The sequence below is a fragment of the Chelonoidis abingdonii genome, chromosome 7 (genome assembly GCF_003597395.2).
Source record: "Chelonoidis abingdonii isolate Lonesome George chromosome 7, CheloAbing_2.0, whole genome shotgun sequence".
NCBI lineage: Eukaryota > Metazoa > Chordata > Testudines > Testudinidae > Chelonoidis > Chelonoidis abingdonii.
In genome coordinates, this window is record NC_133775.1 from 25,184,167 (window position 1) to 25,197,320 (window position 13,154).

Sequence of the window (13,154 nt, forward strand, 5' to 3'; positions counted from 1 at the left end):
TTGTTGCCTCAAAACCACAAGGCTCAGAAAACCCAGTTAATGCTTAGAGAGTGGTGAATCTTTCTCTAGGCGAAATGGTAATAACATAAATTGAAGATTGTGTCCTAATGTTAAAAGCAGGATTTTTAAAAAAGGCAAAGCTAGTGTCAGCCTGCAGGGATATAATGCTGTTGTATTTTGAAAGCGTTTCATTTATGTTGATCAGAATCCCACCCACTGATTAAATATGCCATTGTGCAGAAGACTGTAGAATTGTAGAGTGTGTTTCTATCCCTCTCTGCTGTTCTGTTTCTGCTGTGTGTGCTGAGATGAGGTTTCTTTCTGAGGAATAATGTGACCTAACTTATGTCTTCCTTTAACTTCTACTTATCCTGAAACTGCCTCTGTGGTGGAGACGAGGAAGGACCCGGAGTACTTTAGGACCCAGCAGACAGTGGCAGGCAGCAGTTGTGTAGATCACTAAGAGGGTCCAGTCCGGTTTTAATTCCGTCTCTAATCTCTGCCACAGCAGTGCTTTCCCCCACAACCCCAGCTCGGGCTCGGGCGCCTCTCCCTCTCTCTCACCAGCCTGATCCCCGGCAAAAACATGTCACTGGCTTCCTCACAATGGAAACCTTAGAGGGAAAAGTGGCCCCAGATGCGCAAGCCTGAGGATTCGGTACAAAGAGGTGCACAAAATGAAGACCCTGATGGTAAGTCAATTGTTGGACCTAATTATCCCAGGTCACCCGGGGACCAAACGAAAGCAGCCCGCGTGGGGAAGAGGACGAGGGTAGTGGAGCGGGGCTGGCCAGGGCATCAGACATATGCTCCAGCCTTTCCAGGGCTGGTATCTTCTCTTTTGTTATATTTTGCTAAGGGGAACAAAACAGAGGAGGAGGAGAACTTTCCACCTGCTTTTCTTTTATCCGTGTGCAGGGTTATTGTTCAGAGCGTGTAGAAAATAGATCGGCTTAAAGGATGAGTCTGCCTGTAACTTGGCTAGTGCAACAATTCCTAACAGTCATTAAAATGCACGGGTGGACTGGCGAAAGGGGACTGAATGCATGGGGAAGAGTGCAGAGGGAGCAGGGAAAGCCTGGGAAAGGGAAGGAAGGAGAGGGGGACGGGGAAAGAGGTGGGGGCAGAGGCGGGAGGAGAAGAGGAAGAAAGAGATGAGAGATGAAGGGGTGGAGAAGAGAGGGAGGTGGCGGAGGGAAGGAGGGGGAGGATTATTGGAGTTCTCTAGCCGCACTTTTGCCTGGTCTTAATTGGTGTCAAACTTGCAGGAGCTGCAAAGGGAAAGGGGCAGCGATTGCTGCCAAAATAGACACCTAAGCCGAGCAGCTGCCCCCTCCCGCCCGCAACGACACTGCCCCGAAAGTGAAACAAACTGGGACCCCCGGGCCAGGTGTAGCCCCCTGTAATGTGATGACAGGAAGAGAGAGGGGTCGCGCTGCGTGGCAGGTGCAGAGCAGGAGACCCAGATTTCAGCCCCTCTCCCCCGCTCAGGATTTGAGCCACACCCCTCCGCTCGCCTGCCCCCAGGATGTCCAGTCTTCTCCCAGCCTAGGGGGAACTGCGCCCTCCCCGGCTAGGATCAGCCCCATCCCCCTGTCCGTGGCTCTGTGCCCCCGGCCCTGCTCTTTGCTGTTCCCAGGGGGGCTCAGTGTCTCTTTGTCCCTTTGCAGCGCCATGGGCTGGCGGTGTGTTTAGTGCTCACCACCATGTGCACCAGCTTGTTGCTCATGTATAGCAGCATCGGCGGCGGGGGCCAGAAAGAGCCGAGCCAGCAGCAGCAGGTGGCGGTGGAGGCCAGTGGGAAGCCGGAGACCAAGCAGCTGGGCAGCAGCCAGAGGCTCCCTGTGGGGGCTGGGCTCCTAGAGGGCTACATCAGTGTCCTGGACCACAAGGTGAGGCGATGGGACCCTGGCCTGGACATAAGGGCAGGGGGGTGGAGCACCCCAGGCAGTGCAATGCCCTTTGGGGATCTGTGGGTGCCTCCCACATGGTTCCTCCCAGCTCAGGGCCTACTCTCAAAGACGCAGCAGAAGCTTTGGCAGGTCCTGAATGCTTGGCTCAGACATGTAATTTGGCACCATTCCCCTTGGAGAGGAGTGGGACTTGGGCCATGGTACTCCTTGTCCATGGGGTAGCTGTGACTCCTGCACCCCTTGTCCTGGTGTGACTCTGGTACCCTTTGCTCAATGGGAGGCGGGGCTGTGACTCCTGGTGGCAGGAATGTCATTGTTTTCTGCTTGTTCTATGTGTAAGTGAGGGGTGGGCAATGACTGGCAGCCATAGCCATTTATTTGTGGTGGTACACCAGTGTTTTCATTGCTTCTGGACCCTATTCTACTCCTCTCTGCTCACGGTTGTATACTGCACTCATTACTGGAGTATCTGAGCACCCTCCAGTAGTGCAGAAAGCAGTGTGGCTGCACATCTGTTATGTGTTTGTTCTCTCCTCTCCCCAGCCAGTATTTTATTTTGGATTTTTAAAAAATATTATACATACCGCTTGCTATATGTTTATGTTAAACATGGCAAGGTCAAAGAATCAGGTCTTGACTTAGAGTGGAAGGTGGTGTGGCTTGCAATGGTCCTTAGTTCTTGTAAGAGTTCATGCCACAGCCTTGGACTGGCCCCCAAGAAAGCATAGATGAGCTTCACCTTTATTGTAGAAAGGTCCGTTGTGCCAGAGGAGTGAAGTTGTCGACCATGGTCTTCATCTTGGAGGCATGCTGACTGTAGTGCATCTCTCTGATTGCGTACATTGCTGCCCTTTGGTCTTAGGTGAACAAACTCTGGTGCTCTTCACCCATTCTGGGTAAACTGTGGTATCCTTTCCCTCACGCTGCACCAACTGTGATGCTCAACACCCCTGAGTGGGCTGACTGGTAACACTTGCACCTGGGATCTCAGACTTCCGTATCCTTTGCCTAAGGGTGGACAGATTCTGGTATCCATCACCAGTGGTATGCAATCTTGGCTGCCCCTCACATAGGACAGATCTTAGTGCCTGTTGTTTGGTGTGGGTGGATCCTGGAGTCCCTCACAGAGGGCAGGGAAGTGGATGGACTCTAGTGGAATCAGGGCTTTCTTATGTGGTATCTAGATTCTGGAGAAGAAATATACAAAAGAAATATATTGGCACGTATAAAGGTTGTATTTTGTGGTTGTAGTGGCATTTCCCTTTAGGGATAAAATTTAGCAATTATTCACAGTACTGAAATGTCACAGGCTACAGTATGTATGGCTACTGGCAGTAGTGGACCAGTACTAGTTTACTATAGAAGTAAATCACCTTATGCTTGAGGAGATTATTTGCCTGAAAATCAAGGCATTGGGCCTTGTTGAGCAAAGTATCATGTTGGGAATGTCTACACTGCAGTCGAAGGTGTGGTTGGAGCTTAGGTAGGCATACTTGCTGTAGCTTCAAGCTAGCTAACACAGCTACAAATGGCAGTAAAGATGTGATGGTAGAAGCATCAGCATGGGATGTAGATGCCTGCCTGGAACCCTGGGTACATACTCATATTGCTTGCCTGTATTGAAACCCCTGCCACCATCTCTGCATTGGTCTTGTTAACTGTGCTAGCTAGGTTAAAGTTAGTTAGGTATGCCTATCTGAGCTTCAGTCACACCTCCAATTCCAGCATAAACATACCCTACATTTCAATTATCACCTACTATGCTCAGATTACTTACTACATTCTTCTTTCATTTCATATACAGTCAGAATAGTAGTTCCAGGTCCACTCAGACATGATGGCCACACAATTTCTGAGAATAGGGCTAACATATCTAGTCACTCTTGAAGAATGCTTTGCATGAGACTCTCAGCACCTTGTGAGATTTGAAACTTTTTTCTTATTAGTTTTTGTTTTCATGCATTTTACCTTTATTTTGCATCACAGCCAGTGTTCTTAGCTTCATCAGCCTTTTGCACTTTAGAAGCGATATCATATTTTTTGTTGAACTGAGCTCTTAAAAATAGTGAAAAAGGCTGGATGGATCTGGATCTAGTTCTCAGCATTTTACCATTAGCATCTCAGGCCAACAGTGGTTGAAATTCATTGCCACCTGATGACTGAAATGAGTGGGACATCTCCCTTTAGTTCCTAGTAGCCAAGTGTTTACATTATTAAAACTACCAGGAGTGGCACAGAATCACTGTTTGTTGATAGCTGCTACTGAGAGGTCAAAGACTGAGGCAAATAGCAACCACCTTGCTACTCTTAGAAGCTCTTACTTCACTGCAAGACTGTGGCACACTGGCAGGCCAGCCTGGAGAAGCTTTCACTGCTTCTGTCTGTGCTGTACTTGTTCCATGACTAAAGAGAGGACACTGGTCTCACAGACTATCAAAGCAGCACCTTTCATGACTTCTGTAGTCAATAGGAATTTTCATATTGACTTCCATAGAAGCTCTACTTGCCTAGATCATCAGACTAGATCAGGCTCTACTTGCCTAGTCATCAGATAGGGGATGTAACTTTTTGTTAGTTTATCAAAATGATGATCACAATGTTAGCAATAAATGACAATGCTAATATTTTATGAACAATTACTACATGTGAGTAGGACAGAATTTATGAAAACAGAAAGGCTAGAAATATTCTAAATCTTGCAAGAAATAAGTATTTAACCATCCAATTATTCTGAAGTGAACATGAGAACATGACTCTGGATAGTTAAAAAGCTTTTTACCCAGTATTGATGCAACAGTGGTTACTACCAATAACACGTGAGAGTCCTGCCACAGATGTAATTGGAAAACATTTCAGACCACCAAAGATTTTGCATTTCCCCTCCCCCGCCAAAAAGTACTGTAACAAGACCAATCTTGCAAACAAAATGTATGAGTTCTTAGGCCTTTGTTGAAGCACTCAGAGAACTTGATGACTAACCCACTAATTTACATGGATCACATGTAAACAGATCAGAGAGTAGTACAGTTAATCAAGTGTTTGAAGAAGAGTCATTCTGCAAATAGTTGTATAACTCCATAATCTCTCAGACCTTAGTACTGGGACTTTACTCCTACATGGAAAAAATTATTCTGCTTTCTTCTTTACCTAAACAGGCAACAACTTTGACATGTTTGAAGTGAATGGCTTATAGCATCATGACTTTAACCATTCTTATCTGGAAAATTTAGGAGTAAGGAAAATGAGTCTGAGGGTTCAGTCTATTCCATTTTGTTATATCACAAAATCATGCAGCATTTTGTAACAGAGTAGTTAGTTGCTCCTGAGGAGATCAAGGAGAGTTGCTCCTGGTGAGATGGGGTCAAATATTGAAGTTGAGCTGTAGTGGAGACTTTCGAGGCATGATACTAGCAACATGAATAAAGTCCTCAACCCGTAAAAGTTCCACTGAGGAATGGAGGCTATATTATGCAATAAGCATCTTGATGGAGCCATTATGATGTAACAGATCCACCAGGGGGAGACTTTATTCTGGAATAACCTTGTTGGGGAGAGTTTGTCATGACATAAATTTCAGCAGTATGTATTTATGGTATGAGAGAGGGGTTTTGGCTTCTTTCCATAGCACTGCTACAGTGTTTTGAGATAGTGGAATTAGTCTATACATATAGCACATATAGTTATTGAACACTAATACAGTTAATAGATTAAAAAAATGGAAAAAGTCTTTAATGTTTCCATCAAACTCTGAGGGAGAAGAAAGAGTACAATCGGATACAGTGTTTGACGTTAACAAGACTTGGAAAAGATTTAATTGGGTGAAAAAATATATACACATAGTAGAGAAATGTGTTTTACCAGGCTTACATTTGGAGCTGTTTGAAAGCGTTATAATTAATTGGATGCTGACTATCTTGTGTTTATATTTTGTTGCTTTTGTGCCACCAGCAGTGATCTCTATTTTTCTCATCTTAGCAAATCATAATACTGGTTTATTGCATTTTGATTATCCTTGTTTAAAGTTTTTAGCAGCTTCTGTGTGCAGTAAGTGATAACATTCAATTTGCATTACAGAGCATGCAACAGGGATAGAAAATGGTACCTTTTGCTGTATTCCAGATAGCAGGCACTTTGGACACAGCCAGCAGTTCTGGCTTGGCACTGTTACCATCTGTAATCTCTCAAAGTACTGTACACATTACTATTGCTGATTATGTATCAGACAGCTCAGCATGTTATGCATTTACGGTTTTGACTTAAAAATACAGGGTCAGATTTGTGTTGTCCTTAATTGAGCAAACTTTCCATTGACTTTATTGGTAGTTTTGCTTGAGTGTGTGGACAGCAGAATTTGACAATAGAAAGTGTAAGATAGCGAGGGGAATGCAGCACCGAAAGCTGTGTGAAGTATAAGTCTTCATAAAATAAGAGTTATCTAAGGTGGAATCTGGCTGATGGAGATACTGACTATGGATATGCAGTATAATTACAAGGCCAGGAATTTAGTTGATTGATAAAATACATTAGCAGAACATTTTTATCAAAGCAGAAACACATTTAAAGAAATGTAGCTACCTGATAAGCCTGAGTATCTAGCGTAGCTGAAGAAACTTGGTCTCTGGTCTCTTATTTCATTATGCACCTAAGGTATGAAGTTGTTATACATAAACTCACACCATGCAATGTGTAAAACAGGGATGAGCAAACTTCTTGGCCTGGGGGCCACATCTGGTTGGGGAAATTGTATGAAGGGCCATGAATGTAGGGCTGGGGCAGGGGGTTGGGGGCTCAGGGCAGTGGATTGGGGTGCAGGAGGGGCGCAGGGTGTGGGGTGTGGCAGGGGGCTCAGGGCAGGGGGTTGGGGTGCAGGACAGGTGTAGGGTGCGGCAGGGGGCTCAGGGCAGGGGGTTGCGGTGCAGGAGGGGTGTGGGGTACAGCAGTGGGCTCAGGCAGGGGGTAGGAGTGCAGGAGGGATGTGGCAGGGGGCTCAGGGCAGGAGGTGTGGGGTGTAGGAGGAGTTCAGGGTGCAGGTTCTGGGGTGGCAGCAGCACACAGCGGCGCTAAGACAGGCTCCCTGCTTGCCCTGGCCCCATGCTGCTCCCGGAAGTGGCCAGCAACATGCCCCTGTGGCCCCTGGGGAGAGAGGCGGGGCAGAGGGCTCTAAGCTCTGCCCTCAGCTGCAAGTACCTCCCCTGAAGCTCCCATTGGCTGTGCTTCTCTGTTCCCGCCGGCCATAGTTTGCCCACTCCTCATGTAAAAGCTTATATTAACACACACACAAATAATGGGATTCTGATAACATCCTCAGTTACTGTGATCATAAATATCAAAGGCAGATCCTAAACTGGAGAAAATTGTCACAGCTTCAGTGAAGTCAATGAAGCTATGACAATTTACAGCATCTGAGGATCTGTCCTCAAGTAATTTGGATGTCATCAGAACTCAGAAATGTGTGTGTAGCTTCATTCACTTTTTTTTGCTTGATGGATTTTAAATATTTGAAGAATTTTAACAACTAAAACTAGTTTTTATTAAACTTATCGGTTTGCACCGAACTCATCCACGTGTTCAGTGTTTTTAAAATGTTCTTTCATAGAAACCCAAACAACACGAAACTACTTTGGAGATATTTTTTTTTAGTCCTACAGATTGATTTCAGTACAGTTATGAGCAGTGGGAGAAGTGGTCAGATTGAGACAGAGATAACTCAGGCTAATTCATCTAACAGTGGTTAATTTGCATATTGCAGTCCTTTTTGGTTTGAAACGCTGTAAAAGTATCTAGGCTTTTTCTCACACTTTCAAAATGTCACATTTCATGTGTATTATGTGACAGCCATGAAATGTACCATAGTGCACTGATCCCTTCTTTACAACAGATTAAGGTAGAAAGTTCTTTTTCTTTACGGGCTTTGTGGAAAATAGCAGAACTCAGAAGGACTCTAAAAATGCAGGATCCATTTTTTGTCTGTGGTTTCTCCATTGATCCTAGTTATGACCCTCACTGTGACTTGTGAACAGTGAAGCTATGGTAAATATCTCTCCATTGTGAATATTAAGATAATCATATATTAATAAATAACAGCATCACACACACCCTTCCTCAGAAGGTTCACAAAATGCTTTGTTTTTCATCATTAGTTTCAGTCTTCTTATATGTACCTGTAGTAGGCACTGTACTGTACTATTATATTGGATATACTTTTAAATTTGTCATGTTGTACAGTTCTCACATGTTGAGTTTTACTTGTGGGCATTTTAGGCTATTTCATGTCTTTCAACAGAGGCAAACTGTCCTCTAAACAGACCCAATTCTGCTTCTGTTGATTACAGTGGTAGCAAGGCTGAGCCAAAGGAGACTTGCCATGAAGAAAACTGTAATGTTTGCCCACCTCTGCTTGATGACTTTCCATAAGGCACTTTAAGTTTTCTCTTTTAACCTGTACTGGAACTTAAGTGGAAATTGGACGTCAGAATTTACGGGGATGTCTATAAATCTATAGAACATCTGATTACAGGTGGAGCTTTCCTTTTGTTACTGACCTTCTACATTAATCCAACCTGCCTTGTTCAGTACAGCACGGTGTGCTGTGCTCTTGATGCAGAGGTGGCATTGATAGTAAGGAATTCAGTGTATTAATTTCAGTTCTAATTAATGCAATTATGATCAAATCAGCAGAGCTTTGGTGCTGATATAAACTGACGTGGCAGCCCAAAGGTCACTTTCAAGGTGAGATTAAACATCATAGTGTCTCACTTCATCCCTAAGTAATGTACCTCCATTAGTCAGTGCTATTTTGTTCTAACAGTTAACATTAAATGCTTTAAGATGAGGTTAATTAGTGAAGCTTCCTGTCAGGTAAAAAAGCAAATACTTTAAATTCAGAGACTCCTACTAACGGTTCTCAAATTCTCACTTTTGGAAATTTCCAAATGCCTGTGTAATTTAATTGTAGATAAGAATCAGATTCTCCCCTGACCTCCATGAAACCCTAAGGGCAATCTTACCCTTGCCTCATGTCGTCAGAGCCTCTTGCAGCAGAACTGGTGGAGCTTCTTGGTGCTAATGGTGGGGTAGGGGCCACACAGCAGATATGTGCATTGTGGAGTTCTGTTCTTTCGGGAAAACCTACATGTTAGCACAGGGGATGGGACGAGTGAAGGTGGAGCTGGGATGAGAACCTGCTACTGCTTGGAGTTTACTCTGGAGGAGAGAGTTGGCCCCTAAATACATAAGAGAAGTGCATTCTGTGTTTTAGGTATGTGTGTATTAAGTACAATCATAAATATTGACAGGTTTCAGCGTGATAGCCATGTTAGTCTGTATCAGCAAAAACAATGAGGAGTACGTGTATGCACAAATAAATTTGTTAGTCTCTCAGATGCCACAAGTACTCCTTGTTGTTTTTTAATAAATATTGGATTCTCAAAGAAACATAGTCAGTTATGATGTAGGACACAATTAAATTATTTTATAAGTGAGCTGCAAATCAATTATATATAATTAGTAAACTTAAACATTCCACTGGTGTGTTTTGAACCCAAACACAACAGTATTGTGCTAGTCCATAAGAACCAGGAGTTGTAGCATCACTGTTTAAGAAAAGGGGAGTGTAAAGAGTAAATCCATGGCATAAATGGTAAACAAGCGGCATAGGTTAATTTCAGTTTTAATCATCTAGAGTGTTGTTAATAACACAGGTTAGAAATTTCTAAAAAAACCCCCACGATTTATACTTACATGTGCCCCTTTAAAATACCATTCCAGTTATAGTCATCACAGAAGAGATACTTTGATAAGAAATAGTGTGGAATATTCAAAGGATAATGATTCTCCATTAGTAGTCTCTGAACTCTGAATTGGCTTTCCTTTTAATTCCAATATTTAATGTTTTGCTTTGCCAACACTTCACAGTGTCATACCAAATAATATTGTGTTTGTAGTTTATTACATTATTAGCATCCTTAGATATTGCCATGGCTTTAATACTCAAGAACAAAATATTCTATAAAGTTCCTATTGTTAGCCAAAATTAATGTAGAATATGTTTTGCCCTCAGCTGTGGGAGGTCAGGAGTAGAGAGAACAGTTATAGTAATAGTCAGCAGAGCATCCGTCCCAGTAGTTTTCTCTGAAGAAAAGAAAAATTCATCAGTGAAGGTCTGTGCAAACATGTACATACACTTCAGGCACAGCATATAGGAAGATTAAGGGAAACTGCTCTTCTTGGAAAACTGTTCACTGAGAAATAATCAGGAATAAAAGGACCAGGTCCTTCTGGGACTGCGTTCATCACCAAGAATGTGTTTCTCCCCACATAGTGATAAAACCTTTCCTTCTGGTTTGGAGGCTCCGGGATATGCCTCCTCTATAGTGACATGGGTTATACTCAGGCTCATTACTCTTCTGAACTTGTGTTTTCTTTTCCTTGCGTTACATTCTCTATGGACAGACACCTATTCAGTAATGATGAAATTCGCCCTCTAACCCTGCACAAAAACATAAGAGGAATATAGAGGCACAGAATGCACTTCTGCAGCCCAGTGCCAGGAAAATGGACTGTGGTAGTCACCATAGCCCCTCCACATTCCTTAGGTGAGGGCTTTGGGCCACTTATTATACATAAGCACAGATCTCACGACCTGTTCCCATCCCGCAGCAGCCCCGTACTTGCCAGCCTATCCCCATTCCACAGAACACAGAGGATCATAGGCACCAGCTGCAGCTATAGAACCTATGATTTCTCATCTGAGCTTCACTGCAGAGTTTAAGGGGCACAGGGGTCCTTGTGCGAGCCATCCACATTTGGCTGAACTCGCCCTCAGACATTATAACAATTACACCTGTACTTTTAAATATGGCTGTCCATTTTATTCCTAAGGCTGCTGTAAAAGGGTTGGTTCCAGCTGCATCGGTATATTGGTTGTCTCTAAAATAGGAAAATAAAAACTCAAATGCTGAATTAAAACTGCCACTCTTTTCTCAACTCATCTGCTTGTGCTCGGCTATTTGTTGGGATCCTTCTTAGGAAAAATCCCTCTTCCAGTGTTCAGATCACTTTGTTAGTCATTTTTTAATTGATACTGATCCAAAATACATTTTAAAAATTAAAAACGTGTCATAACTCCCTGCCCTGCTAGTTCCTCATCCACACGCACATTCTTTCTGATATTGCCTCACTTGCTCTGCCTTTGAATGGCACTGTCCAGTTTTGCCTTTCAGCACTGTAATGTTTACTTTGCAACTATTACAAATAGTTGGCCAGTTTGTTGTAACCTTAGTTACATTGAATAGTAGACATTGACTACGAAGTCCCATTGAAGTCAACGGGACTGATTGTGGAGTAGAGTACTGCCAGATATGAGTAAGGGTTTTGCACTCTGACCCGGTGTCAGTCTGAGAGAGTGTTGGTAAGGCTCTTCCTCCTCCATGCCACTGGGAGTTCCATGTGTGTAGCGGTAGGAGAACATGATGCAATGCTTTAGCTCCATGCAGCATGCAAACCGTGCAGCAATACCTTATTCCATTAGCTAGGATTTTACATATTTCAAATGTTACTTGTCTCAGTAGTCTTATTAAACAAATCTTGGTAATGAGAACAGTGTGTCAAATGTTTGATAGACTTACTTAAAATACCATCTGTCTAACTTTTGCATTTCTGTAACACCTAATGACATGGATTGAGACTGACAAATGGCATCGGTGGCCACATTTTCAAACCTGAATGCCTAGAGATAGGCATCTAGATCAGAATTTAGGCATTTAAATCACTGTTAGAGACAGTGACATCCTGATTTAGACACCTACATCTGTATATTTGTGTCTTAAACAGCTTTTTAGGTGTCTTCCTTGAAACACCCAAGTTTGAAATTCTGGCCGAGTATTGTCAGTACAGCTAGGTTATTACTCTACGTATTAACATGTCACTTCCTTTGCCAAAGTTTGCGATACACCTTATGGTGTTCTTACGACGTAAAATCCTTTTAAAAGGTTGACAACAACATGTAAGTCTTAGTTCACAAAGTCCCCCCAAAAAACAATAGACGTTTTGGTAGTAACCTTTCAGTCCACCTAATTGAGGCCTGCTAAGAAATATGTTAAATACTATTAGGAAACATACATATTCACATGCATAATTAACCCCTTATTAGATTTAAATAGCTCTTTTCTTTCAATCTGTACGAACACCCAAATAGCCACAGTTTGTTTAAAAAAAAAAAATTAGAGCCAGATTCTTGGCCTCACCTATGTCTGCTTTGCACTTCTGCAGCAGCCCAAAGCAGCTCAGGTTCCTGCAACTTGTAGCACTGGGGGTAGGCACGGCATTGATGAAGAGGGTTGGGGCCTGGAGTGACTGCTGCTGTGCCTGATACCCAGCCAGTGGATGACCCAGTGGGACTGCTGCAGTTGGTGCAGTTTGTAGTAGCTTTGTTCTAAATTTTGCCAGGGACTACTTTGGCCCCAAGGGAGTGGAAAGATGCCTCAGAAGCACCTTTGTTGTACTCAAAGTACTATACGGGATCTTTTCAGGGGGATTAAGGCAAAACGCCACATTTATTAGTAATACAGGTATTAATTAATACTCTATCATATGCATATGATATATTACAGGTCATGCGTTCACACACCACACACACACACTCGCGCTCTTAGTGTTGTTACCAATAGGTTGCTTCCTCCTTAACTGCACTGGCAGAGTGAGTTACGATGGGCGGAGGGGTGGAGCGCGGTTCTGCACTATCCGGATCGCCGCATTCGATGGTGACAAGACGAGACCAGGGTCCTTCTGCAGAAGAACCTTGTATTTATATAGCAGCTTCCACTCTTATGCAAAAGCCAGACCAGATTCAAATCTGGCGTCTGTGTCCGTTGGTCTTTGTGCCTGCTTTTTTTCTGGGTGTTGTCCCAGGTGTGCTCAAGGGGCGTTTTCTAAAAAAGCGTGCTTGCTTCTATCCCTTAGTCGTCAATAATGTCTGGCTTTTCTTTATGGCCCCATCTGACAAGTTGTATTGGTCCTGTTTGCTCTGGGCTTCCATTTCCCTTTCAACTGTTCGTTAGCTTGTCGGAGGTGGGTGTCTTCCAGCCTCTCATTTCAACCTCATTCAGTCATGCGGCAATGATTACAGAGTGTGGGGGGGGAGATTTATTCTCTATCTAGCAAAAGGAATGTACTTTTCTCTTTAACTATACTATCCTAGGGCTTATAACATTTGATACAAAGTTTTGCTACCAATTTTCTAAA

The 13,154-nt window shown here is 43.4% G+C and overlaps 1 protein-coding gene across 2 annotated transcripts in view; it reads left to right on the forward strand.

Moving 5' to 3' along the window:
- Positions 1 to 310: 310 nt before the first annotated feature.
- Positions 311 to 13,154, forward strand: part of ST6GALNAC5 (ST6 N-acetylgalactosaminide alpha-2,6-sialyltransferase 5) — a 112,560-nt gene continuing 99,716 nt past the window's right edge. Inside the window, exons 1-2 of one of the 2 annotated variants that reach the window (XM_032802470.2) lie at positions 311 to 692; positions 1,671 to 1,892. In XM_032802470.2, coding sequence (XP_032658361.1) covers positions 678 to 692; positions 1,671 to 1,892 — 237 coding nt within the window. In that variant the 5' untranslated portion in view covers positions 311 to 677. The remainder of the gene's footprint in view (positions 693 to 1,670; positions 1,893 to 13,154) is intronic. The other variant, XM_032802469.2, reaches the window with a different exon arrangement.